The sequence below is a fragment of the Streptopelia decaocto genome, assembly GCF_964273445.1.
Source record: "Streptopelia decaocto genome assembly, chromosome: 1".
NCBI classification, from domain to species: domain Eukaryota; kingdom Metazoa; phylum Chordata; class Aves; order Columbiformes; family Columbidae; genus Streptopelia; species Streptopelia decaocto.
In genome coordinates, this window is record NC_138663.1 from 149,428,068 (window position 1) to 149,455,209 (window position 27,142).

A 27,142-nucleotide genomic window follows, 5' to 3' on the forward strand; every position below is an offset into this window, starting at 1 on the left:
TGGGAACTGCGAGTCTGTCTCTCCCACCGCCCCTCGGGTATGGGGAGCGCGCCTGTGCTTTGCCGGATACCGGAAGTGCGGCAGCCGTTGGCGGAAGCGCGGTACCGAATGGCGGAAGTGCCGCGCCGTGGCTTGAGGGTGGGCTTGCGGTGGAGCAGGGCCGGGCGAGGGTGAGGGTGAGGGGCGGAGGGGCCGCCGGGTGCATGGTGGGGGTGCTGGGGAAGCGGGGCCGCGTCTCGCCACCGCGCTTCTGCCTTTTCTGGTGCCTGCCCTCCCGTTTTCGGCACCCGCGGGCTTCCAGGGCCCTCTCCCTCTTCGGCGCCCTTGTGCCGGGGTTTCTCCTGCACACACAGCTTCCCCTGGTAGGCCTGTGTTCCTACCCTGCTGTGCTTTCCCCGAGGCCCCATTCCTGTGCCCGTGAGGCGGCAGGAGCTGCCCATCAGCGAGGGATTTGCTAAAGTCATCCCGTGTTTTTTCAGAGCCAGGCGGGGATCTGTGTGAGATGCTGTCGCTTTGCTCTTCTCTTAAACACCTGTTTATTTTGCAGAATGTGACACATCTGCCTTTTATCTGAGACTCCTGCCTCTTTCATTTTAATGGCGCATATCACCATAAATCAGTATTTGCAGCAAGTAAGCATTTTTTTTTTAATTTGTCAGCACTGTTATGTGGATGTATTTTTTCTTTGCTGTAAATACGTTACCTTGCTTAAGAAATAAATCAACCTGGAATGTGTGATATGGTAAATAAATATACTTCCTAACTCTGTATTAAGTATACTGGCTGTGTGCCAAGGATGTGTACCTGGAATTTCTGAAAAGCATCAAGGTTGCTGATATAAGGGATAGTGAAGTAATTTATCCATAATAACTAATGTGGTGGGGTTGTGTGTGCATGCAATAACAAATGGAGCTCAGGGGTTCAGGAGGTACAGGAATTTAAGTACAGAGGGGCAGAGAGACAGTGTGTATGTCATGGATGATGGAGAGACCACAGCAGGGTCACAAGGGTACCAGGTAGACTGAACTTCCAGTGTCAAGCTTTTAGTGTGACCACTCTTACTGCTTTTTTCTGAACCATTGTATTTTCATCACTGTTATCATCTCACTTAAGTCAATTGAGTGAAGGGCACAAAAATAAAGTAATTGTTTGGTTTTTAGTCTCAAAAATGGAGTGGCTGAGATCTCCCAGGACTTATCTGCTCTGAATAGTGAGCATGTTCTCCAACTGACAGTCCATTTAATGTTTAATAAGATCTACTTCCAAACCACAAAATTAGCTCTCCTTTACTTGAAAAAAAAAAAAAAACCAAAACAATCTCTGAAAGAGTTGAAGCAGTTGATTTTCCCTCTTTTGCTGCTTCCTTTGCTATTTTAGTCTATGATTTTTTCCATTTGGTATGACCATTCCGTACATCAAAAACATTTTTTTTTCCATATCAGGACACAAAAATATGACAAATAAAGCACAAACAGTGGGAAAGAAACTCTAGAAGTAATATCTAAAACTACTTCCACAACTGAAGAAATTTCCAGCTTGATGTCACAATAAGCTGCTCAAGCAGACTGTTTTTTACAAGGAGTTATCTTTAGAAGGAAGCAAAATTAAACGGTTCTTCAACAGAATATAACATTTATAGTCTTAACAGCTTTCAAAAGTATTCTATACAGAGGCTAGTCCAATATCAGACATTGCCTTTGGAATAATGGCTTTGTGTTTAATCTGTCTTCATTTTTAAGTGTTATTCAAAGATTGTGCCTTCACATATATGTTTGATGCCCCTAAGTCCAACTGGAATTTTTAAAAGCTTAACCAAATCTGGTGCACAACTGCTGTTTTATGATGCTAGATGCATGTAAGTTGTTTGGGGATTCTCTGGTTTGCTTGTATCCTACAAATAAGGAAGAAAACATAATAGTGTTCACCCTACCTTCTTCCTGATGCCGTTTTGGAAAACAGGTGTGTTGAAAGTAAAATGTTGATTCATTTAGCTTTAAACCTTTAAAAACTCACCTTTGGGTTGGTATTGATGTGGGTGAACAGTGGTAGCAATAAGGTGTTTTTTGTTGTCGTGTGTAAATATGTCGTATGGCTGTGTCTGGATTTTGTTCTGTAATGTGTCTGGTTTTTTTGGTAGGTACAAGAAGCCATTGACAGCAGAGATGGACAATTTTGTGCAGAATTGGTATCATTTAAACATCCACATGTTGCAAACCCAAGGCTACAGGTTAGAATCTGGTTTTGACCTTTCTTTTGGTTTGTTCTCAGTTTTCCTAGCTCTCCATATGGGTTCTTTTCCATTGGAGATAAACCTCAGAAATCTGTTTCACAGGCCAGAGCAGGATCCCCTTGTAGGTTGGTTTCCCCTTTCTTTTCACAAGGACATTGTATGTTTCAGGTTTTGTTGTTTTTTGGTTTTTGGTTTTTGGTTTTTTTTCTGGATGGCTTTTTGTGTTTCACTTTGAATTGTTTTCTGGGTGGATACAGTTTTGAAGGTCCCTTCTGGCCAGGTCTACATTAATTGGTAGTGTGGCACAGTGGGAGTGAAAATAAAGACCAAAACAGTGGGTAGCAAGGATCCAGTGTTTGTGCTATATTCATTTTGGATTATTTTATTTAAGGTTATGGAGACAGAATGCACACTAGCAATTCATTACAGTGGTTGTGATTATTAACATAACTTAAGGTTCTGATAGATAGCAAAGGCATGTATGCATGAAACTGCCATGACAGAATATCTTTGTGATGTTCTCTTTCTGGTACCTTAGATGTTCCTTTAATGTTTCATTGATTTATTCTATCCTTAGCTTCCATCTCCAGAGGAGAAGTGTCAACAAGTTTTGGAACCACCATATGATGAAATGTTTGCAGCCCACTTAAGGTAAAGATGGACCAGGAATGTGAAGTCGGTTGTGAAGCATCCGGCAGGCGTGGGTTAGCCTATCCTTAAGTTTACTTTGTTACTTTTAAGGGCTTACATCTGAAAACTTGGTATTTATTACTCTTATCAATAATGCTAGAACTGCAGCAAATAAAGACCTTCTCTTCTCCATGTAAAGTTTGCTTTATGTAGCTGGCAGTCATCTGCATAGAACCATTGACACAGCTTTTGTTTTGGTACTTGCTGTTTCCTTTGCTTTGAATTTACTAGCTGCACAACAATTTAGAGTGAAATAAATAAGGGAAATAAATATTTTTAGTGGTGAATTTTAGTCATAAAAGTACTCTTAAGAGCTTTAGGACCTCAGTAATTTTCTAAGGCTTTTATTTAAAAAAAAATGCATTAACAGAGTCTTCAGTTCACTTTCAACAGTCTTGGAATTTTTTTGTCTGTTCTAATCTTGGTGACAGTTCCAATAAGTGTTAGCGTGTTACAGTTGATACTGTGTAGATTATAGAAACAAATCCCCCTTCGGGTCTCAGATCAGTTTTCTCGAATTATCCAGCTTAATGCTATGTTAAAATACTTGTGCCATTTTGTTAGCAACATTTCTAACTGTATTTCTGTGTCTTTCTTAAATAAACTGTAAAGCTCTATGCGTGTTAAGATGCAAAAAGAAATATTTGTATTACATCTGTGATATTTTCTGATACACTAATGCACCTTTTCTTTGACAGGTGTACTTATGCTGTTGGAAACCACGACTTTATAGAAGCATACAAATGCCAAACAGTTATTGTCCAATATCCTTTTCCATAAATCCTATATGTTGTTTTCAGGTTAACTATATGTCTCCTTGTGGAATAAGTTATCTTTACCTCTTTTAAAATCTAATAGAACGTGATCTGCTTCCAAATACGCCTCAGCTATTTAGGTTCTTAAGAAGGGAAATGCAGATTACACTCTTCTTTCAGCTTTCTGTAGGACTAAGAAGGAATCTGTCACTTTGCTCTAAAATAGAAAATTGATTTCTCACAGAGTGCAGGAGACCATCAAATCGTTAATATACATCCCAGTTTGTACTTGGCTGAAGGGGAAGATACTGATAAAGAAAGCTGCTCTCTTCTGTCTAAGCGACCAGTGTTTCTCACAGCTGCTGCTGCACCAAGGAGTGTGTGGCTGTGCCTGCGTTCTTCTCTGCTGCCTCTTTGCATCCTGAATCCTTGTCTACTTACTTTCTTGTTGGTTTGTGCCCTTTCATGTAGTAGTACGTGGTACCATACAACTGCTGGTTTTTACATCTGTGCTTCATTTCATAGTATTTTAAATTCTCCTCAATACAATACATCTTTCCTGCGAGCATTTCAGGCACATAAAGAGGAAAACTGGTGAGTACCTCATAGAGAGCTGCTAGAAACTAGACTCTTATCTTTCACTAGCATAATACCATAGTAGTCAAACTAAAATTACGCCTGTTTTTTTATTTATCCCCAGTGATACTTAAATGCAGCCTGATTGGTTTTGCTGCCTGTTTGAGTTTTTAGGTCCAAAAGTGTGAGCTTAATTATGTAGAATGGTCCATAAGTAAATGTGAATAATTTTTTTTAAGGTGAGATAGTATTTTATTAAAGCCACTGTAAAAAAAAAATGTTTCTGAATTAGTTCTTTCTCCAGTGTAAGTTTTCTGAAATGCTGAGATCTTGAAGGCCTTTTAAAAAGTGCATCCTTCTTTATTTAAAGATTAATGTATGCTTTTCTGGCTTTATGACCAACTAGCCAAAAAAAAAAAAAAGCTTGCTTCTCATGTCTTACTTGTTTCATGATTTGCTCATGCTAAGTGTACTGTGTTTTACTTGCTTTACTTTTCCAGGGCTTTACCTATTATGTATGCTGTAGCCCTTGATCTTCGAATTTTTGCTAATAATGTAAGTAGATCTGATTAACAGCCTCATTACTTCTCTATGTTAGGATTTTCCATGACAGAAATATTTTAGACTTTATTGCATAGCCTAATTTTGGTCAGTACTATTTAACTCATTGTTTAGGATTTTGTTGCCACACTAAATCAATCCAATCCCGTTGCAAAACTAGGTTGCTCCGTCTGCCTACCTCCCATTTGCATCTGGAACTAGAGGAGTTCTAAGGACCTGCATGCAACTTAGAGCATATAAAATGATTAAGTACTATCTTTATAGAGTAGCGTGGTGGGACAGCTCACTATTTCATTGTGTTATTCTTGGGATTTGATGGAGGCTTTGTAAGGATGGAGACGTGAGACAACTGAGCTAATCTAACCACTTGCTACATCTCAAGAGGGAAGTTTCTACTTCCTTTTTGCTCTTCCAGTTGTGTGTACTGCTTGTGATACTCATCGGAGCCCTTGCAGAGTCCATACAACTGCTGACAAAAAAAACCCCACACAAATTTTCATTATTTTTCTCAGGCTAGTGATTTGAAGTAGCTTGTGCAAGGATCTAATGAGAACTGCTAGGCCAAGGTGAGTGTCAGGATTGTAATCTTGCTCCTAGTCACTTTACCTGAAGAGGTGGAGCTAGAGTTCAAGTTAGGTTAGAGTTTGACAGTATCTAGTGTTTTCAGTGTTTGTCCCCTCAGCAATTCTTGTGCCCACCCACCTACAAAACGACACATTTGGCATGCTTGCACAGAAAATATTTTTTGTGTGTGTGCCTACTCTGTAACAAGTCTTGATTCCCAGTCTGAATGAGGCAAATTTGTATATTTGAGATTCATGAGAAAGGGGAAGGTGGGATCAGTCATATTGGAAGTGGTTGAACTCTGTCTTCTAACATTATGTTCAAAGGATGCGGATACGGAGAAGACTTCTGCAGTGAAGGATGCATTTCCGTTTCTTATGTTTCAGATAGTGAGAATGCAAACATTATAATAAATCTTATTAGAAAGCACGTAGTAAATATCTACTCACTAATTTTTTCCCCCACTCTTCTTAGTTGTTTTAAGTTCTATATTAGTCAGTGCATGGATCTTCCCCATGTGTTGTTGTCAATTTGTTGTTTTTTCTTGCCACTGTAACATATGTTTTCCATTTCTTCTGAAAATCCCAGGTCCTAGCAGTGTGTATTACTACTAGAAAATGTTGAATGTGGTTTAGAAATAAAATTTGGCCTTCATGGCTGTGAAGAGAAGCTTAATTATAAATTCTAAAACTCCATAACTGGGGAATCAATTCAGTTTTCTTTTGTTCAAAATACTTTTTTTTTTGCCAGACTCTTGGTCTTTGGAAACTTGAGTTGCAGTGTTATTGCTTTGGTTCAGCTATCAGGTGGTCCTGAACTTAGGTTTCTGAGAGCTGCATTAAAGCTTAGTGGCTCTAAAGGTAGGAGTGGTCAGTGCTATTTTCAAAGGACTGTTCTCCTGTGCGTTAGGTTTGGTACACGTTCAGGAGCCTCTGTGAGTGTTTTCTTCTGTGAGCTTGATTACGTTCTGGGGGATAGCAGGCAAGAAAATCTATTGCTGTAAGACTTTTTAAAATGCTATATTAAGGAAGTAAACCATTCACGACCCAGCAAAGCAGGATGTGGAATTACACGTTGTTTCTTGCTGTGTAATGATAGGCAGATCAACAGCTGGTGAAGAAAGGGAAAAGCAAAGTTGGTGACATGTTGGAAAAAGCAGCAGAACTGCTGATGAGCTGTTTTCGAGTCTGTGCCAGTGACACGTAAGTGAAAGATCCTCAATAGAACTTGCGCTATTAAATTGTTAAGAACTTGATGAACTTTACAGAAGATTTTTCCATTTACTAAGACCATGTCTAGTTAAGAACAAACAATTCTGAGGCTTGTTTCCTCTCATTTGTAGTCTGTTCTCTCCTGACTATTAACTGCAGCTGGAGAGGCCTCCCTTCAGGTTTAACATTCCTGGCAGATGTTGTTGGGAGGGACCGATTATGTCCCTGTTTCTCAGGAAAGATCTTTAACACTTCAGTGCCCTGTGCAGTTTTGAAGTTTGCTTCAGTATGGTTAGATGGAAAACAGGTGACTCTTTGCTTTCCAGTCTTAGCAATCTTAGCACTTGTGAAGTGGAGAAAATGCATTTTTTCCCCAACCATCTTTCTTTCACCTTGAATATTATAAGCAACTGCTATGCTAGTGTATGTATTACCTGTAGACTGGAGTGAGGATCCTGATGCAGATGAATAATATTTTGCATGACATCATTTCATTATGTTGAGGAGAAACGTAGCAGAGCTGTTTAAAATTTAGAGATGGGAACACATGTTCTGTTTTGACAGTGCTGGTGTGGTTTAAGACAAGGACTTTGGCCTTTACTTTTATTTTCAGACACCTATTTTTACCTTAAAAGTCCATAAAATATCTATGGAGGGAATTTACCATGAACACAAAATCATTATTTTCTTACAATATTCAGTACTAGTAGTTTTATTTTCTTTTCTTTTTTGTCTTCTGACAGTCGAGCAGGCATTGAAGATTCCAAAAAGTGGGGCATGTTGTTTCTTGTGAATCAGCTGTTTAAAATTTACTTTAAGGTAGGGTTCAAGTCTGGTAAGCTGTGTTTTATGTTTCATATTCTAAGTCAAACTCATCCTGTTTGTGTGATATATTATCTACACTCTCTGAGTAAAATGCCTTTTTTTGTCTTTTTAACAGATCAACAAACTCCATCTATGTAAGCCCTTAATTAGAGCAATTGACAGCTCAAATCTGAAGGATGAGTATAGTATGGCACAGCGAGTTACATACAGATATTATGTTGGACGTAAAGCCATGTTTGACAGCGACTTTAAGCAAGGTACTGTGTGCCAGTAAGACAGATCTGAAGTCTTGCTGTTTGCTGTGAAATCTGGTTGATGTTGTGTGTCTGTGACTCAAAATGTGTGTAGAAGGTACAGGTGTGTTTGCATTGATCAAAGGAAAAATGTTATGCTGAAAGATCCAGGGCCCACAGGCTGTGTTGCATCAGAGATGAAATTGCATGATGCTTCTAATTGTAGTATATGCCCAGTTTAAAAATATTTGTGCCAGTGAAGTTCTCTGTAGTCTTATGCATTATGTGCATGCATAATAAAATATACGAGCATCCAAAAGAATAGGTTTGTAAAGGTTTCACCAAGGATGCCTTGCAGCTCTCTTCTTCAAGTTGCTGTATGCTATGAACAAAATCTTCGGCAAAATGTTCTGTAGAATCAGTTTCTCAGTACATTGATTTTTGGAAGATGTGGAAACCACTTTTCTGAGATTTCTTATTAACTAATAGAAATGCTTATAGAACTGACCTAAGCCCCTGAGCAAAATCTCTTCTGGAGACGGTTTCGTTACTCTAAACAGTGCCTTCTACCTGTCAGGCTTGTCATTTTTGTCTCTCAGCAAAAACTGATGAGAGATTTTCCTTGTCCTGCTGTGGCACATTTCTGCAGTTCATCAGATGTGTGCATCGTGTGCAGCTTTCATTCTCTGAAGAAGCTAATCTGTGAATTTAGAAAACAGAATTCTGCTTCATCAGCACTTCTTGAGATTCTCCCCTTGTGTAGTAGTAACACAAAATGAGCTGAAAATTCCAATATTGATTGTAACTGTTACCTCTGACATTTAGGCCTTTACAAGTTGGGGGTTTTTTTGACTTTCTGAAGGAGGACTTATTTTTCTAGTAATACTTTGTATTTTGTGTGATTCTCCAATAATTCTTACAGCATTATTCTTAATGTATGTTGATTGGTGTGCTTCTTTTTATATATGATTTCAAATATCGCGTGTTCAAGCTAGAGATGGACACTGAGCACAGAATTTGGGTTACAGTTTTAATCTGTTTTTGTTGTTGACTAGCACTTTATTTGTGTCTGCAGCTGAAGAGTATCTATCATTTGCCTTCGAGCACTGTCACCGCTCAAGCCAGAAGAACAAAAGAATGATTTTGATATACCTGCTTCCAGTAAAAATGTTGTTGGTGAGTTGATGTTACTCTTCAAAATCACTTTTTGGGGGGGGGCAGATAACCCAACTGATGCTCATTATGGTTCTTGTTTTTTCTTTACTGGGATTCAGGGGCGATATGCTAGACCCCCATAAGAGCCAGCATATGCACATTTCTTTTTGTGAGAGGATAGAAAATGTTGAATTGTAATTCGTAGCAACACAGGAAAGAAGAAAGGGAAAAACAAAACAAAACAACCACAACACACCCCCCCACTCTCCTTTCCCTCCTACCCTCCTCCCATCCCTGTAAAGGTGCAACCTGAGGTTACTCCTGTAATAAAGATAACTTTGAGCAATTTGGAGAAACACCAATGTGACTTGGTCACATAGCAGAGCACCTGCCTGGTGATGATAAACTCTGCACAGATGGGCCAGGTAATGTGTGGTTTCACTAGTACAAATCTGTCTGCAGCTTTCACCTGGTGAAGGGAAGGAGAACGTGCAAATAGATGGCAGAAGATGACTGAGGGGGGTTTGCCACAGGAGAGAAAGGATTCTTCTCTTCAGGTTTTCTATTTGCACCTTGTGCATTTGCCCATTCGAGGCATGTCAGAGGGCTCATGAAGTAGAGCATTTTGGTTTTGAGCAAAGTAATGAAGACTAGTTATTATTTGATCTTTATTGTTTCTATTGAAAGAATTAAGCACATCTCTGCTTTTAGTTCCTGTCCTTTCCTATGTGCTGTGCTGGTATTAGTGTATCCCTGAGTTAGTGGGATTATGTAAACAATTAGTTCAGTGTGACTGAGGGCACAAGAACTGAATTTTAGCATTTCCAGTTCCTGCCCCTATTGCCAAAGTTACCCATGGGGAATGTTGTTGTCACCTGCTTCTGTGAGTTGCCATCTTCCACCTTTGCCCCAGCCTGTTTGACCATCTTCCCTTTTCCTTTCTGTGCTCCCTTTCCTGTCTCTTGCAGTGTTACTCAATTATTTGCAGCTGTATTTCCATAGTGGACATCTCTCATTGGGCAAAGAGGAAGCATAATATGACAAGTGGCTTCTCTTTTTCATTTTTTTGTTTATTGACTTTCTTACTGGTTGTTTTCAGATCAGTCAGTTGATAAAGGAAAACTCATAGTCTTCCTAAAAACTTCATCCCAGTCTTGACTGGGTGAGTGCCTTTAAATTGGTGGGTCCCTTAGTGCCTAGAATTACTGAGGCTTTTCTGGAGCAGTTCTAGTGTAAAAGACACTAAAGAAACTAGATAAAGGTCATTGTTTTTACAGTTGCTTTTTTTAATCAGAGCCCAAACATTAACGTGAACCTTAAACTCTAAATAGCTTCAATAGGTTTTTTTTATACTTAGCAGTTCTCAGTAGCCATGCAGCTGAGTTCTGTTCTCAGCTAATCCTCCAACCAGGAAAGGAGTTACCAACAGCATAGCATGATAGTAACTAAATTTAAAGTCTGACCCAAGTCAATATGCAATCTGATCTCTGCTGTGCAGGGTGAAAAAAAAACCCAAAGTTTCTTTTTGATAGTGTAGATGGTTCACTCTTACCTGATCTAGCAATGAGAATTAATTTTGTTTCTTTAAATTTAAACTTCCTTTTTTTTTTTCTTTTTTTCTTTTTTGGTGTGTTTCGAGAGGACATTTTTATTTCCATACAGAAGCATAGTGAGGAAAAAATCTGGTACAGACTGAGCTAACACTGCACAGTGCTGAAGCACTGCTTGTATTATTAGCAATGCTTGGGATTCTCATGGTTCTTCTGTTTGCAGATTAGATCATGCAGCCATGATATAAAGTTTGGATCTTCCTTGGCCTCATGTCACAGGATCTTGATTTTACAAGTTTTATAAGGGTTCTCCAATATTAAGAAACAACAAGACTCCCTAAACCATGAAAAAATAGGTAGTTATCATGAGTTGAGCTACAAGGTATTTGGCGAGGCAAGGAGATTATTTTACAAGTACTTATATTGACCTCTTGTTCTGTAGGAAAAAAAATGTGGTTAAACATTTGTCTTTTTCTCTAAGAAATGTGTTTATAGCTTACTAAATTACATTTAAAATGCATTTGACTTTATCCTAGAAAACCTGGAAACCATTTCTTTTTCAGGGCCATATGCCAACAATTCAGCTCTTAAAAAAGTATGACCTTATGCAGTTTGCTGAAGTAACAAAGGCTGTGAGGTATGATGATTACTTTATTGCATTGTGTGTTAGTTCAAAAAGTAGTATGGAAAAGGTATTTATGTGGGATGAGTGAGGAAGGCAGGGGAGGGGTATTGCTACCAAGTCAGACAATTTCTTTTCTCATTTGGGTGAGACCTTCTCTGATTTTCATTTTTCCACCCTCTCAGTGAAGGCAATCTTCTCCTCCTGAATGATGCCCTAACAAAGCACGAGACCTTCTTTATTCGATGTGGAATCTTTCTTATCCTTGAGAAGCTGAAAATCATCACGTACAGAAATCTCTTTAAGAAAGTGTAAGTATAACAAAAACTACTTTTTTTGCAAAAGCAGATTTAATATGGCTTCACCCAGGACTGAAATGGAAACATACCTGCTCCTTAGTTCTGAGAACACAGAATTCCTGTTAAAGTGAATTTATTGTAGAAAGGACATTTTTCTAAGAACCAGAATTTTCAAGTCATTGTTTCTCAATAACAGGGGTTTTTTTCCTGTTGTTTCTTTCAGATATTTACTACTCAAAACCCATCAGCTATCTCTAGATGCCTTTCTGATTGCCCTGAAGTTCATGCAAGTAGATGATGTTGATATTGATGAAGTCCAGTGCATTTTAGCTAACCTTATATATATGGTACGTGCTGACCACTTGTTGGGTCCTTCCAGACTTCAGACAATAAAAAATATTAGGTAGAGAATAAATGATTCTTACAAAAAACATATTGGTAATCCAGGGTTTCTTGTGTGGAAAAAAAAAATTGATTCATTTGTGCCCAAAGTGAAATGTTTTCATTTGCCCTGAGGTCTTCCTCTAGTTCCTGCTTCTTTTGCAGGAAATGGTTTAAACTGAAGTTGAATTTTACATTAGAAATCCAGTATTGACATTTCTGTATATGCATAGATACTGATTAGAAAAATACAAAAATTGTAACCATTAGCAAAGGGGATTTGTTCCTCTGCATTTGAACTGAGAGACTTGACATTCTAACATTAGAAAAAAATAAGACCAGATTTCTTTGGCTTGTTTCACATTTTATCTTTTACTCTAAATTGATCTCAGCTACTCATGAACAGATTAAGTCTTGAAATCAAGAGATTTCTAGTAAGTCAGAGCATTATACTGTCAGCAAGAAAATGATCCACTTTGTGTCTGAAACAGATTCTTTGGTGTGGTCTTGAAGTAACAGAGGGTGGGATTAGATGGCTGGAAGATTTATTTCAATGTTACACCACCACATGTCTGAAAAGGAAGTACTATGTCATTTAGTTTATTAAGTTTGGAATAGTGATTAATTAAAATCCTAATGTTAATGTGAGCAAGACTTAATTTAGAAACACTTCTGTAGAGATCTGTCTCTTCAAGCAAATGTAAGCAGGCCCACAGGGGACGATGGCAAGAGGCTCTCAGTCTGACAGCACCATCAGTATGCAAACAAATATGGGTATGGTTCCAGCTTTCTGCTTACTCTGTGAGTTCACTCACTTATGTAAACTGGATCCTTATAGATACAAAGTACAGTAGCGCAGTGACTGAGTATCGACACAGAGCTTTGCTTGGTGTAGTCTGAAGACAGCTGAGGTTGTAGGTGTTGTGTTACCAGCTTCCAGTACTAACACTGTCTTTTTCTCCTTCTGCCAGGGTCATATAAAAGGCTATATATCTCATCAGCATCAAAAGCTTGTGGTCAGTAAGCAGAACCCATTTCCTCCGCTGTCAACAGTGTGTTGAGTATTGTGTCTTAGCCAGACAAGTACTTTTCAGATACTCAGCTTGCCCAGTGGAGCTGCTCCTCATCTCCCCAAGAACATTGTAAATGACCTGGTTCGTGTCCAGGACTGGAATACCAGGAGCTGTTTGTGGCTCCTTTCCCAGAACGACCACGGCTGCCAGTGTTACAAAGTGCATTGGAATGAAATGCTGATTTTTCAGTGATGGCTTCCGCAGGCTTTCTAGATTGTTCAAGATATTTCATGAGGAAATAAAGCATTCCAAATTCCTTCCAAAGTACTTAAAAGCTTTTAAAAAGTACTTTTTGTTACTATTTCTGCATTTATCTTTCAGAAAGGAGAAGTATCACCCTTTGTTACTTGTGTTAATCTATTCTTCGGAGTGGAAATGATGTTTTGCTTCATGGTTTCCATCTTGAGTCTCTTCAATAGTCTTGCGGGCATTAAATGCTCTTTTCAAGCCTTCTCTAAAAACTAGAGAAGTGCCTGACACCAAAAGCTTTACTGTGTCAGTAATACTTACGGGTTCAAATAAATGTGGGATTTTTGTCTGTAGGTGCCTACAAATGGGTTTGTTTGTGGATTTTTTTTCATTCTTGTAATATTTTGTTCAATTTTTGTTATGATGAATGGAAGCTTATGTAAGTAACTTATCCATAATCTGTTTTATTCTACTTCTGGGGAAACACTGCCACTGGATCCATTATTTTAAGTGTTACTCCCTTGAGGGTTTTGTATTTTGTTTGGGGGGTGGTATAACATAACTGTTCATAGTAATGGGATGGTAGTTGGGGGAGGGTTGTTAATTATTTTTGAATAAAATAAAACGTTTTTCCCCTCTTTGAGAGCTGGATTTTATTTTACCCACCAACTGGTGTGGACATAGTTCGTAAGGGAAAACACAGGTATTGTGTACAAGGGGAAGCATTTTTCAGTGTGATGAGAGTGTTAAGTCCTATATCAACATAGGTATTTAAAGGCTTGGAGTTCCCCTGGTCATCTTAAGTTTTGCTTGTGTGGGTGCTGAAATAAGAATATGAATTTGCTGAATCAAACCTCAAGGTAATGAGTTTAAAAGACTAATTTCCTTCTAGCAACATTTGAAGTCTCAGAAAAATATCAACACTTTTTGAGTTTTAGGACAAACAGTTCTAGGAAACTTGAAGTCCAGTCAGTTTTTAGTAAAATAACTAGGTTTACCACATCGTGACTTTCACAGTACTGTGTGTCAATGGAAGTAAAGACAAAGAGGTTTTTCTGTGTGATACACATATTGTTGTTGTGACTTTCATTGCTGCAAACTGTGATAATCAAATGGATGTACTGGCTGCGTACAAATGTTTTCTTGTGGTGATTGGTAGGGGTTTGGTGCTGGAGAGTAGGTTGTGTTTGTGTCTTATTTCATTTTTTGTTTAAACCATATCATATACCTTGCAGTGTTAGTGAAGAGAAGCGTTTCCCAGTCTGTGTCTTCTAGTGGCCAAGATCCCAGAATACCCGTCAAAAACCAAGTACCTTTATACACGGTAGCTAAAAAGCTTCCTCCAGCCAGTCGTTTGTCTACAGCCTCCTGGAGGTGTCCACAAAACTGCCTGTTTGTGAGGCTTATGTTGAGTATTTGTTTGCAGTCCTCAGCAGGAAGGTATGAAACATGCAATTCTTCACCTTGAAGTTCATTACCTTCCATTCTCCAGCCACTGACCGTACCAGCCAGTTTTGGAATTAAAATGTGTTCTGCAAAGTCTCTTTCGGGTATGCAGACAGGAAGCTGGTTGTTGTTGCACTCAACATGCTCTAGGAGTTGTAGTAAGGCGATGTTGTTCTCACCAGTGTCTTCATCGTAACGGATGTGTATGTGTTTCTCACTAACTTGCATTGTCTTCTCAATTCCACTTGTTCCATTAGGGCCTGTGAAGCAACCACATTTCACTGCTCTTAGGAATAACTTATCAGAGACCTGAATGCTACATGTGAACTATCAGCTGCCTAGTCATGCTGGGAAATACGTGCAGTAGGGAAACTAAAGGCACTCTTTCTTGAAACAGCTGCAGTATAGGTAAACTAGGAAGGATGCCTTGACAGCTCTATAATGCTATATAGAAGCATGCATCATTTCTGAGGGAAGGACAAGTACCCGACAAGAAGTGAATTTTGGCATGAAACAAAAGCCACCTTTAAATCCACCTGGTGTAGCTTGTCCTGAGGTGCTGAGCTCTGAATTGCATCTGAGAGGCAGTTGTCTCTCTGCTTGGCTTTTAGGGTGGCCTGGGGCAAGCTGTAGTTTCAGCTCAAGATACTTAACTGAGATGCTTAAATGACGTGACAGCAGATTTGTTTCCTGTAACTATTTTTACACCACAAAATTTTTAGTAAGCTTTTGGTTTAAAATTAGCTATCAATATTAAAATATGCTACAACAAGAGAAAATGTGTTTGATCACTTACCAGCACCAATCCTGATTTCAAAATGCCTGTGCAGAAGGGCACACTCTGCTGTAGTTAACACAAAGTTACTTTTTAGCAGTACTCCTCCACAGAAGCCCTTCCCTTCTGAATTTAGCAGCAGGACCTAAAAAAGTGTAAAAAGACCATAGATAGCACTGTCCATGTGAGGCTGAGTGATGTATGTCATGAATTGCTAGAAATACCTGCCAAGGAAATCGCTCATCATGTTTCTTCCTTGTTTCACGTATCAGATTATCACTGTCTTGCAGTCTGCCACATGCACATTCATCTAGCAAATGAATTGAAAAAATAAAAACCTCATGCTGTGTCACTTCAAGACAACTGCTGCCTGCAAATATCTTATTGCTTCCACCTTGACTTCGGGGTTTCATTTTTGCACCAAAGAAAAGGAGAAGGACAATTTCTCAACTGGGGAGAACTGGAGTAATTTTCTTGGCATGTATAGTCTAATAGCTCAGTGACAGCACTGAATATTTTGGGTCATTGCTTAGGCTTGTGGTGATCACATTTCACTGTGTCTGTAACTAATGAAATGAAGCTGCCTTTCCAGCCAGCCATTAGCACAGCCTGGTTCCTTGTCTTTGTATCCTGTATCTGACTTTGTGCCAAATACCTGATAGCTGCGGCCCAATCTACACAAGGTTAATCCTGGGTTTTCCTTTTAAAAGCTGTCACTCTGGTGATGCACATGTCTTTGTGTTCTGCTTTGGACCACAACTGTGCTTTTCAGGTGGATCTCCCAGTGCTCTGCATTGATCGCACTTTTTCTTCACCTTGTGGCATAATCTTGGATCACACACCCTGTTCAGGTGAAGCTAAACCAGAAGACAGCCTCCAGGAGCACGCAAAACGTACTGTCATAGCTTAATGGGTGCTTAGTCCACAGGACCAAACTCACACTAGTCTGAAATAAAGCGTATGTGAAATGTGCATTTGGTGCAGACATCAAGTCTTCATCATCAAAAGTGTGTCTCTATAGCTCAACAACTACTTGGCTGCCCTGCTTGCTAGTATAGAATCACTTTGGTTGGAAGAGACCCTCAATATCATCAACTCCGACCATAACCTAACTCTAGCACTAAACCATGTCCTTATGAGCCTCATCTATGCATTTTTTTAACACCTTCAGGGATGGTGATTCAAACACTTCCCTGGGCAGCCTGTTCCAATGCCTGACAACACTTTCCATGAAGAAATTTTTCTAAACCTCCCCCGGTGCAACTTGAGGCCATTTCCTGTCATCCTATCACTTGTTACTTGGGAGAAGAGACCAACCCCCTCCATGATACAACCTCCTTTCAGGTGGTTGCAGAGTGCTATAAGGTCATGACCATGAGCCAGCACTGTGCCCTTGTGGCTAGGAAGGCCAATGGCATCCTGGGGTGTATTAGAAGGGGGGTGGTTAGCAGGTCAAGAGAAGTTCTCCTTCCCCTCTACTCTGCCCTGGTGAGACCACATCTGGAATATCGTGTCCAGTTCTGGGCCCCTCAGTTCAAGAAGGACAGAGAACTGCTGGAGAGAGTCCAGCACAGGGCAACCAAGATGATTAAGGGAGTGGAGCATCTCCCTTATGAGGAAAGGCTGAGGGAGCTGGGTCTCTTTAGCTTGGAGAAGAGGAGACTGAGGGGTGACCTCATTAATGTTGATAAATATATAAAGGGTGAGTGTCATGAGGATGGAGCCAGGCTCTTCTCAGTGACAACCAACGGTAGGACAAGGGGTAATGGGTGCAAACTGGAACACAGGAGGTTCCACTTAAATATGAGAATAAACTTCTTCACAGTGAGGGTGCCAGAGCACTGGAACAGGCTGCCCAGGGGGGTTGTGGAGTCTCCTACTCTAGAGACATTCCTCATCTAGGTGTTCCTGCTCCAGCAGGGGGATTGGACCAGATGATCTTTCGAGGTGCCTTCCAATCCCTAACATTCTGTGATTCTGTGTGATTCTGTGATTCCCCTCAGCCTCCTTTTCTCCAGACTAAACAGCCCCAGTTCCCTCAGCTGCTCCTCATCAGACTTGTGCTCCAGACCCCTCATCAGTTTTGTTGCCCTTCTCTGAACTCGCTCCAGCACCTCAATGTCTGTCTTGTAGTGAGGGGCCCAAAACTGTATTGAAGGTGCAGCCTAAGCATACTACCATCTTGTTAGTAGATCTTATTTCTAAGGGGATGAGATTAAATGAGACTGAGATTAAAAAAATGAAGAGGGCTACGGCTTTAAACTAATTCACATGGCAGCAAATGTTGCTCTTCATTTATGAGACCATCAGGTGCCTGATTGGAGACAACTGAACCTCATTCCCACACAGACAGGTTTTCAGTGGAGTTTCTCTACTGAGCACAGGAGTGGAAAACCTGGCCCAGTGAGCAACATTTAGGATGATGCAAGTTGTCTCTGCAGAGCCATGTTTAAATGTTCAGATCAAATATTGCTTCTTTTACCACTGTTTTGACATCTTAGATGTCTCTAGATTCCTGTGTTTTCTGCCCAGTTTGGAAGGTAAGTGATATTCTCAGCATTTGAGTCCCTGAGCAGGCTGATCTCATCTGGGTATCAGATGGTGGCCTGCCCACCCCAGTACTGAGCATGTGCCCCCTCTACTTCCACGCTTACACCTACCTAACGCGATGCACTGTTTTTTGTCCTTGCCAAGCTCGTAGCCATCAGCACAGGAACAATGGTAGGAGTTACTTCCCGGGTAGCAGAAGTGGTGACATCCTTCCTTTGCTTGGTGGCGACATTCATTTTTAGCTGAACAGAACAAGCAGACAAAAAGCATTGGCAGTGGTTCAGCTGGAGTTTTCTCGCACAGCTGCAGTCCTCTTTACTAAGCATTGTATGTTTACTCACTTTATGTGGAGGTGGGCAGGGACTCTGGCTTGGTTGTATTTCCCACCACATTGGTTTTCCCCTTGTTAAGCAGAAATTGGAGACAGCTGAATCTCTGCATCTTCCACAGACTTGTTGCAAACCGTGCTCACCCAGCACCTCACTGCACCAGACTGTCTGCACCTCTGAGTTTTGGAGAGCATTGGTAGCCAAGGGTCAAACTAGGCCTTCTGTGTGAACCCGTGGAAGGATGCCATGTATTTCCTTTCTGCCCTTTTAAATGAAACACAAGTGTCTGCACTGGGGGAACTGTTGCATGTATTAAGAAGGCAGGTATTGCCTGAGGAAGAAAAAGGCTAACACTTTCTGCTTTTCAGCAAAACCAAATGAACAGCTCTTATTTCTCATGCTTGTGCTAAGAGAATTAAAACTAACAGCTGTCAAAGATAAGAAAAAAAGAATGGGAGTATTAATCACCATCGAAAAAATGCTCAGTCAACTGTCCATGGCTGAGCAAACACTTAAGCTTCAGCACAAGGCAACAGGAAGAACAGTGATTTAATGGCAGATCTAGCTCATAGATGGATAAGTAGCAACAAACCCACATAATGTGGCTCTCTAAGGCCCACGCTGAGCTGATACAGTTCCCAGTGCTGGCCCAAGCTTTGTCGCCTTCTGTGCTTCCCAAGAAGCTGGTCTGTCTCTATCCAGTCACACCCCTTACACAGAAAATGACCCAGCATTGCAGCAACCAGGGCGTCTCCCAGCCCAAGGGACCTCCAAGCCAGCAGAAATACTGATGTAAGGGCTGGAACATAGAACGTGGCTTTTTATGTGCCAGAAAGTGTCCGTTTTTCTTTACATCTTTTACACTTCCACTGAAAATGGTTTGTTTTCTGGAGCCCTGAGGGACTGTCTTGTGGGCAAATGTGGCCTCAGGGGCACCAAAGTGGCTGGGAAGCCACGATGGCACCACAGCCCTAGTTCTTCGGGCCATGTGTTGCCTGGTACCATGACAGGACACACAGCTGCTGAGTGCTGGTGGCAGCGGGCAGGGCTGCTTTTGGAGCCCATCCATGAGGGGGACTTGCAGCCCTTTTGCTGTGTCCCCAGAGAAGGGAGGCTCGGAGAGAAGAGGCGGTGAGCATAACCTCAGGATGCCATAACATTTCAGTAGACAGGCAGCACACATCACCCCTGCTCTGTTTTAACCTAAAAACTGATGGCTGGCTGCAATGGGAGAGTTGAATATCATTTCCTGGAGTCCCCTACGACAGGAGGAGATAGGGTCTCTCAGAAAGGGGACAATGCCTTACCGAAAGCACAGTTTTCTCCCTCGTAGCCCTCAGCACAGGTGCAGGTGTAGCCACGAATGCTGTCCTCGCACACGCCGTTGTGCTGGCAGGGGCTCGATGAGCACCTTCTGCCACCTGCAGAAATGCCACAGGAGAGGGACAAGTCACCACCACTGACCCAAATTACACAGCCCGCTTCCTGGCACATGAGCCACTTGGAGAAATGTTGCAAAAAGGTTTGGAAGGAGATGGGCTACATGTCACCAAACTGCTCCTTGGGAGTAATTTTAGCCTGAGTCTCCGATTGCAGAGGTGCTTCTGCGGCCCCTGGCAGGGATGCTGCGAGGTACCCAGAGGCAGAGTGCACTTCTGGAGGATGGATCTTCTGTTTCAGGGAAAAGCACTGACTTCCAGTTCACACACTCATTAAAAACGTATTATGAGACTGGTGTTTTTGGTCTCCTGTGTTAGGCTGATATGCATATGGATTAAAAAAAAGATTATGTGCATATATGAATAAATAAACCTGGCATCAAAATTATACAGCAAGCAACATCAAACAAGGAGGAAGGCTGTCTTTCACACTCCTGTGTAATTATTATACAGCAGCTCAGACACTAGCAGGATTGGTCTTTCTGATGAACTGAATGTTGAAACCAGAGGATGCCTCACTACAGGTGGAACACCAGGCAGAGCTGCCAGTTTCCCTTTATGCTGCCCACTGGAAAGACTCCAAAACAGTTTGGAAATGTTCTCCAAACAACTGCTTATTGTAGACGTGAGTGGTCGGGGGCAAGCCAGAAAAGCGTAACCTGGGACATGTTCTCCAAACTTTTCAAAATTTTAAACTTCATCAGAGAGGTTAACTTCAGTCAGCAGGCTGATAACTGATATCAGGGACAGAAAGGTGAAAACTCTGCCTGATACAGGGAAAAAACACCCAACCACCATCTGCTCAGGCTATGGGTATGTTTGAGTGCTAGCTGTACTAAAATACTGTCTTAAAGCAGCTACCACCATCAGCCCACCTGCAGTCAGATCCCACCAGCATATCTCAGCATAATTTAAGTCTCCTGGGAGGGTGTTTGGATGGGTTAGAGGGGACTCATCAGCACAGCTGAGCAGGTAGAGCTGAAGAGTGAGGAACTCCAGCATCAGTGGTGGGTAACTGAAAATAGGGAAAGGCTGCACCTATAGCCTTAAGCAAGTTAGATGGTTTCAAGCCTCTGAAATGCATACTCAAATGTAGGTAAGGAAGTCTCAAAAATGTCTGGGGTCAGGTGAGGTTCTGTAAGACTGGGAAAAAAAAAAAGTAAACCTAGTGCCTAGCTTTATTAAAGGAGGAAACAGAAGTTTTAAGGAATTACAGAGGAATCAGCTCAATTTTTGTTACTGGAAAGCTACTAAAATGATTAAACTGTTTGTAAGCACTCAGCAAAATAAGAAGGTGGTCAGTAACTACCAACATGCATTTTTCAAGATCAAAGAATCCAAACCAATTAAATCTATAGGATAAGACCTAGTGGGGAATCAGTGAACATCATAGAACAGAAATATCTCAGATTATGTCATTAGTTGAGCTATGAAAACACAGAAAGGAATGCACAAAACTGTTTGGAAAATTAGGTATAAAGAGAGGCTTAGTGTTGAGAAGCAGTGGAACAGGCTACCCAGGGAAGTGGTGGAATCACCATCCCTGGAGGTGTTTAAAAGACATATAGATGAGGCTCTCAGGGACATGGTTTAGTGCTAGATTTAGGTTATGGTTGGACTTGATCTTAAGGGTCTCCTCCAACCAAAATAATTCTATGATTCTAATATTTAAGTTTATACTGCTAATAAAAAAAGAGTTAGGGACAAGTGTGATCTCAGGCCTGACTGTGTACATCCATGCTAGAGCAAGATCAGCTCTGATCTTTCAGCTTTGACTTGAAGAGACCAAGGTGGAACAGTACAAAACAGAGCCAACGGGTGAGCCAGCGTTAGGCCAAGTGGGTGCTCAGCTTTTCTCAGCCTTTTTTTATTCACCGTGCAGATTTATCCACTGTACCTTGGATTATGGAGGGAAAGCAAGATACATACCAGAGATCTGAAAAATAAGACTTTGGAAGACGGGATGAAAAAATGGGTTTGTCTAAGGAGGAGGAAAAAAGGCATAGAGATACACGGCAACACTCCTTGAAAGGTTAGAATAGATATCGCAAAGAAGGAAATGCACACTGTTCTTCTGTAGGAAGAAGACAGGACATGCTAGCTTTGACTTACTGCAAGAAAGCTGCCACTGAGGCCAAAACCAATAGTGTGTCCCTATCGTGTCTAAGCTTGTTTGGATGGACCATTCTCAACTGGTTGCCCTTCTCTCTTTACAGACTATAGAGATGGATCCAGACTATGCCTGGATGACATGCTTGGTACAAACATCCAATGACTGAAATTAGGATAAATTAATCCCACCCTCACAGCAGTAATGAAACACATACGAAAGGCCAGATATTTAGTATCATTCTTCATAACATTTATATCATCAAATACTAATTGCTGGTAGCACCTCCTTATTCACTATCTAAAATTAAGATTAGAAATTAATACATGCTGAGTAAAAAAAAAACATGATGAACTCTTAGGACAAGGCATGCAGAAAAAGAAGGAATAGTAACCATAAGCTGGTGCCCAGGCTTCTTCTTGATGGTTTGTCTAGTTACATCAGTCCTTCAGCTTTTACAAACTCATTTCTTGCCTTGACAGCTGCCAAGGGATGATGCAGGGCCAGCAGCTTGTAACACCTATTTAACTCACTCAGGTTTAAGTGTTAGGTTTGTATTTGAGAGGTTTTGCTGGTTAAGCTGTGCTGCTCTATTGTATCAGCAAAGCAGACTTTCTCAGGTGTCGGGTAGTTTCAGAATAGCCTTAAGTTCAGGAAAAGAAATAGCCGATTTGTTATAATAACATCTACTCACCTTCAACTTTTATTTGCTTTGCCGTCTTAATTGCTTTTCCCTATTCATTACTTTTTTAAAGGTTTCATATCAACACTTTTCCTCTTGCTGTACTAGAGATATGAGATAGTGACTGAGTGTTTCTTGTAGCATAAACTGCTAAAAACTCTCATAAAACCAGCATCAGACTGAACCATAATATTCACAGTGTGACATTGCTATGAAGGAGAGAAATCAAGAGGACAACTTACCATAGTAGGCATCCCAAAACATTTTCTGGAAAAAAAAAGGGGGGGAATTAGATTTTAATTCTCAAATAAAATAATATTTCGTCAATATTTTTGTAAAGCAAAAACATTGTAAGACAATATATACTACAGTTTAATTTTATGAAGTGCACACCTGCAAATCCTGCCCTGACAGCAAAATCTGAATGACTTGAGATGGGAAGGGGTTTGCTTATTTTTTTGTTTCTTAAGAAGCTATAAAGGAAAAGAAACACTTTACATGCAGGAGGGAAACATCTGAATCCTTTAGCAATACGGCTTCCTGGAAAAACCGTCTGGCCATTGTCTCTCTGGTGTGCAGTGGCCTGGGAAGTGACTCTATCCCATCTCACTTGTCCCCCAGCAGGTGCTGCTGGAGACAGAGGGGGCAGCAAAGGTTGGAGCTGCAGGTCACTAACACCTGTCACCACCTTTACGTGCTCCGCTTTTCCCTGGGTACACCCAACTAACTCTGCTGCTGCTTTCCCCGAGGGGACACCTCTCCTGACTGCTTGTACGGCCCCTCCATCAACTTTCCCCAAAGTACTGAGACTACCTGTGGGCAGCTCGATGGCTCTTCCCTCTGCTTTCCCTGCAAACACAATCTCCAGCCAGATTCCCAGTAAAGAATATAGCATCCAGCTGTACTTGTCAGGAGGGCCTCTTGAGCAAGGGGACTTGCAGCTGCTGACCAAGTGAACCTTTTTCTATAGGTGGCACTAGGTGCTGGTACATTGCTTCCCTCCATCCCAACAGCCCCTTTCCCCTCCTGGTCCTCAAGGTGTGCTGAAGCTGTATTTCCCTGTGTGTGGTCATGGTGGGACAACAGCCATATACTTTTGCAACATAGGGCACAGGACACATCATTTTCAGGAGGTGACTTTAAAAGTGTCAGAGCTGACCTCTGCATTTCCATTTTGACCACTGAAGATACCTGCTTTCTACCTGCTGAGGTGCAAAGCACAAAGATTTCATATGGAGAGAAATTCAAACAAATTAAGCAGGCTGCAGGGCTCAATTTGATAGTAAAGGACCAAAGCACACAGGTAAACAAAATACTTACGAGCATTTCATCATTTTCAAATACTTCTCTTGCTTCTTCATGTGTACATCTCTCTTCAAGACATTCCCTTTCCAAGCTGCCTTGAAGAACCTCCTCAAAAAGTAGGGAACTGGCACGTCTCTGTCTCTTGATAACTTCATTTGCATCATCAGCTGATATAAACACTGAAATGTTGCATGACAGAATGCTAACATCAGTACTTAGATTAATTTCCTTATATATTTTCAACATTTTAAAAAAGATCTTACTAAGCAGCCACTTTTAATCATGAAGAGAGATCTTTTGGCTGATTCTGGGTTTCAGCCACATTAAACTTATGGGCTGAAAGAGCCCTCTTTCTTAGCCCAAACTCAGCTGAGGAGTCTTGGGGAGTTACGGGAGAGCCTGACTTGCTCCCAAGCAGAGGGAATTTGAAGTCCTTCCTGGCACGTTTTTTTTCCTGCACCAGACACACAAAACAGTGTTGCTGTGGCATGTCAAGGGAAAGGGGAAAATTATTATCATAAAGGCAGACGCTATTTTGTAAGACTGCATGGGCTTTCAGATTCATCAGTAGACATGAAAATTATTTGTATTAATTTATGATGATGGATCCAAACTGATGCACTTCAGTCTGACTTCACAGGGATTTTTTTTTTGCTGAGAAGCAAAACCATGACATGACTGAGTTCCCCATCAAATCTCTCTTATGGAGGATAAATATAAGCTACCCCTCAGCAATGCTCAAAGTTATGGGGGCTATATCATATAACAGCCTTTATGGGGAAGACATCATAATTTTTTTGAGTAAATAGGAGGAGAGATCAAAGAAATGAGAGTTATCTGATCTTAAAATTCCTCTTTGCAATGATGCTCATAACAAAAACTGCTGCCAGCTGGATGGCTGGTACTGTGCTGGGGCCTGTTGCCTTTGACATTAAGCAGCCCATAGCTGCATGTGTCAGTGTGCATTTGTCAGTTCTCCTGTGCTTGCAAAGTAAACCCATTGGGATAGGGACTGGGTTTGTTTTTGTTTGGGTTGTTTTTGCATTTTAGACAGTGTTTGTGGGCCAAGCAGTGCTGGGCACAAAGGTTGAAATAATCAATAATATTAGATTTGGAAAAAGTGGCAGCAATAACAAAATTATTCTGAAACTGCATACAAATGCTTGGTTATGCTTTGGAAGGATATCCGATAAGCAACAGGTCTGTATGTGATATTAAAAAAGAAAAAGCTTAATGATTGTATTTTGCATTTTGAAGTGTTATCTGACACCCCAGTGCAGGTTTCTGCTGTGCAGTGGTTCCAATGCATCCAGCACACCTGACAGTCCACCTGGGCTGCTTCCAGGGGTGTTTTGACCTTCTTAAGCAGTCACTGTATTTTTTACCTTGCCCAGCTCCTCCTTATTTTTGACAAACCATGGAGGACTGATACAGAAACATAAATTTATTCAAGCAATAGCGAGCATGCATCTCAGCCTCTTTCATAAGGCATTTTTATTTCAGCAGCAACTAGAAATATAAACCAAAATTCTCTTTAATATATGGGGCACTCTTTAAAAATGATTAAAAAAGACAAGATATCACCCCGGTGTAAGTAATGCTACTTCAAAATTACATTGCCTCAGTAACCTACTGCAGTTTTTACTTAGGTAGGAGAAACGTAAGGAAAATACAGAACAGACAGTTGTCGGTGGCATCATCCCGTGCTACAAGATAAACATGACACAAGGTACAAAATTACTGGTTTGTTTAGAGAAGCAGTAGCACAAATCGGAATTAAAGCCACAACAAAACAAAAGCCATACCTGTCTGCTCTGTCTGAAGAAAAAGGGCAGAGACAAGAAACAATATGGTCCAAGAGCTCCTTGCCATCATCACCCTCTCAGCCTAATGGCTGCTGCCTGCATTCCTGCGGTTCTTGCGGGAAATGGCTACGCGAGAGATGTTGGAGTTTAAAGTCCAGCTGCTCATGAGAAAACAAAACGTTTAAGGGCAAATCCTGGCCTCAATGTCAACACACAAAAAAACCTGAAAAAAAACCCACCCAGCTGCTTGGTGGCGCAACAGTGTCCCTTCTCTTAGTGCTCTGGCTGAAGATGGAGCAGGTTTGCCAGCTCCACTTAGAGCTGCCCCAAGATTTCGGTGTTCCTCCCGCCCCCCAGCCTTCACTTACTATAACACAAAATGGGGAAAGATGAACAGTATGAACACTTCCTTGTACCATATCAAAGCACAAGCTGGATGATGACTACAGGGATCAATTTTATGGCATGGCTCTCTCATACACTGTCCCCACACAACATTTGCCAAGGTTTAGCTGTGCTGGTCAAATCCCATTGGCTTTTGGAGCAACCAAGCATAGGATTTCCCCTGTAGGAATGCATCTGAATGGATATGATATTTTTCCTTTTGACTGTTAGGTTTCTACTGCCCGGCCATGAAGGAGAGCATGGGAAACTCCTCCTGGCTTCAGGATCCTGGACAGAGACATGCAGACACACAGATAGAGTGTGTGAAAGGAGGTGTAAGTACAGACAGGAGCACATCCCCAGGCTGCTGTCATGCACCCAGCAGCTGGAGTGACCCTCTTGCCTGGATCAGGACAAGAGGCAGGATAAACTCACTGGCGTTCAATGGCAGTGGTGCTGCAGGGGGGGTTTTCGCACCCAGCACCGGCAGGCTCCTGGGAAGAGCAGGACACCATTTCTACAGTCAAAGCAATAACTGGTGAGAGGAAAAGTATTGGGGTTTGTTTGGTTTTGGTTCGTTTTTTTAATCTGAGCTAGAAACACAGAGACCATTCTGTGTTTTCATGTCACAAATTCCCAGCTGTTACTTGAGCATGCGCTTGTTTTAACAAAATATAATTGATCCAAACACTCATGGCTAAATCCCACTGTACATCAACTGCAGTTTTTAAAACCAGCTTCAGTGAGTACCAAGGCAGGTAAGCAGTGCTGAAGCAGTGGATATGCCTCATGAGGCCAATATCTGCCAACCCAGGGCTGATGTCACAGCTCACATCACAAACCCTAATGCCTTCACCAAATAATTAACCTCCACATGAAAACTGCATTGTGGGAGGGTTTTCCAACACAATCTCTGCAGGGATGTTGTTCCAGAAGCTCACTTGGAATTAAAACCCTTCTAATAGCAACCCTGGTTTTATTACCAGCCAGTTCATAGCCTTACATATTTATTTTTCCCTCCTTGTTACTTCTGCAGAACTAATTCATTTACCCTCCTGTCCTTGTTGGTTAGCTGTGTGTCAACCCTTCTTTAGTAAATGTGCTCTCCATGTTCTCCTGAGGCCATCAAACCCCATTGTACCTGTCCCAGCTCGGGGTTTTTTGACCAGGGAGAGGGGGGATCTGTTGCCAGTGGTCCCACCTGGTGGGTGCTTGGGGGCTCAGCCAGTACCTCGCATGCTGAGGAGCTGCTATGGAGGCTCACCTCACCTTCCTCACCTTGCACGGTGGCGGCTGCATTGCTTTTCCATAGTCCTCTGGCCCACCACCCCTATAGGAGCACCTGCCAGTGAGGCTGCTGCTGTAGCAGCCCCTGGGCCCCCCCGTCTACCTGCCTTTACTTT

At 41.4% G+C, this 27,142-nt stretch overlaps 2 protein-coding genes across 3 annotated transcripts; one reads left to right on the plus strand and one right to left on the minus strand.

Moving 5' to 3' along the window:
* The first annotated feature begins 11 nt into the window (after positions 1–11).
* On the plus strand, positions 12–13,557 carry PCID2 (PCI domain containing 2). Of its 2 annotated transcripts, none has more exons than XM_082076294.1 (15): positions 12–138; positions 548–632; positions 2,138–2,227; positions 2,808–2,881; positions 3,619–3,684; positions 4,228–4,269; positions 4,752–4,806; positions 6,475–6,578; positions 7,331–7,406; positions 7,528–7,669; positions 8,721–8,821; positions 10,914–10,987; positions 11,158–11,283; positions 11,495–11,618; positions 12,624–13,557. In XM_082076294.1, exons 2-15 carry the CDS (start codon positions 597–599, stop codon positions 12,711–12,713), a joined length of 1,200 nt encoding a protein of 399 aa, XP_081932420.1. In that variant the 5' UTR covers positions 12–138; positions 548–596; the 3' UTR covers positions 12,714–13,557. The 2 variants fall into 2 exon arrangements, with proteins under 2 accessions (XP_081932420.1, XP_081932421.1); XM_082076295.1 differs by having other exon boundaries at positions 32–101.
* A 61-nt stretch (positions 13,558–13,618) lies between these two features.
* Positions 13,619–25,422, minus strand: PROZ (protein Z, vitamin K dependent plasma glycoprotein; the record flags this gene model as incomplete). Its single annotated transcript, XM_082076296.1, has 8 exons — positions 13,619–14,620; positions 15,157–15,280; positions 15,360–15,445; positions 17,796–17,927; positions 19,322–19,435; positions 22,488–22,512; positions 23,566–23,729; positions 25,356–25,422. The coding sequence occupies 8 exons, from the start codon at positions 25,420–25,422 to the stop codon at positions 14,109–14,111; spliced, it is 1,224 nt and encodes a 407-aa protein (XP_081932422.1). The 3' UTR covers positions 13,619–14,108.
* Positions 25,423–27,142: the final 1,720 nt, after the last annotated feature.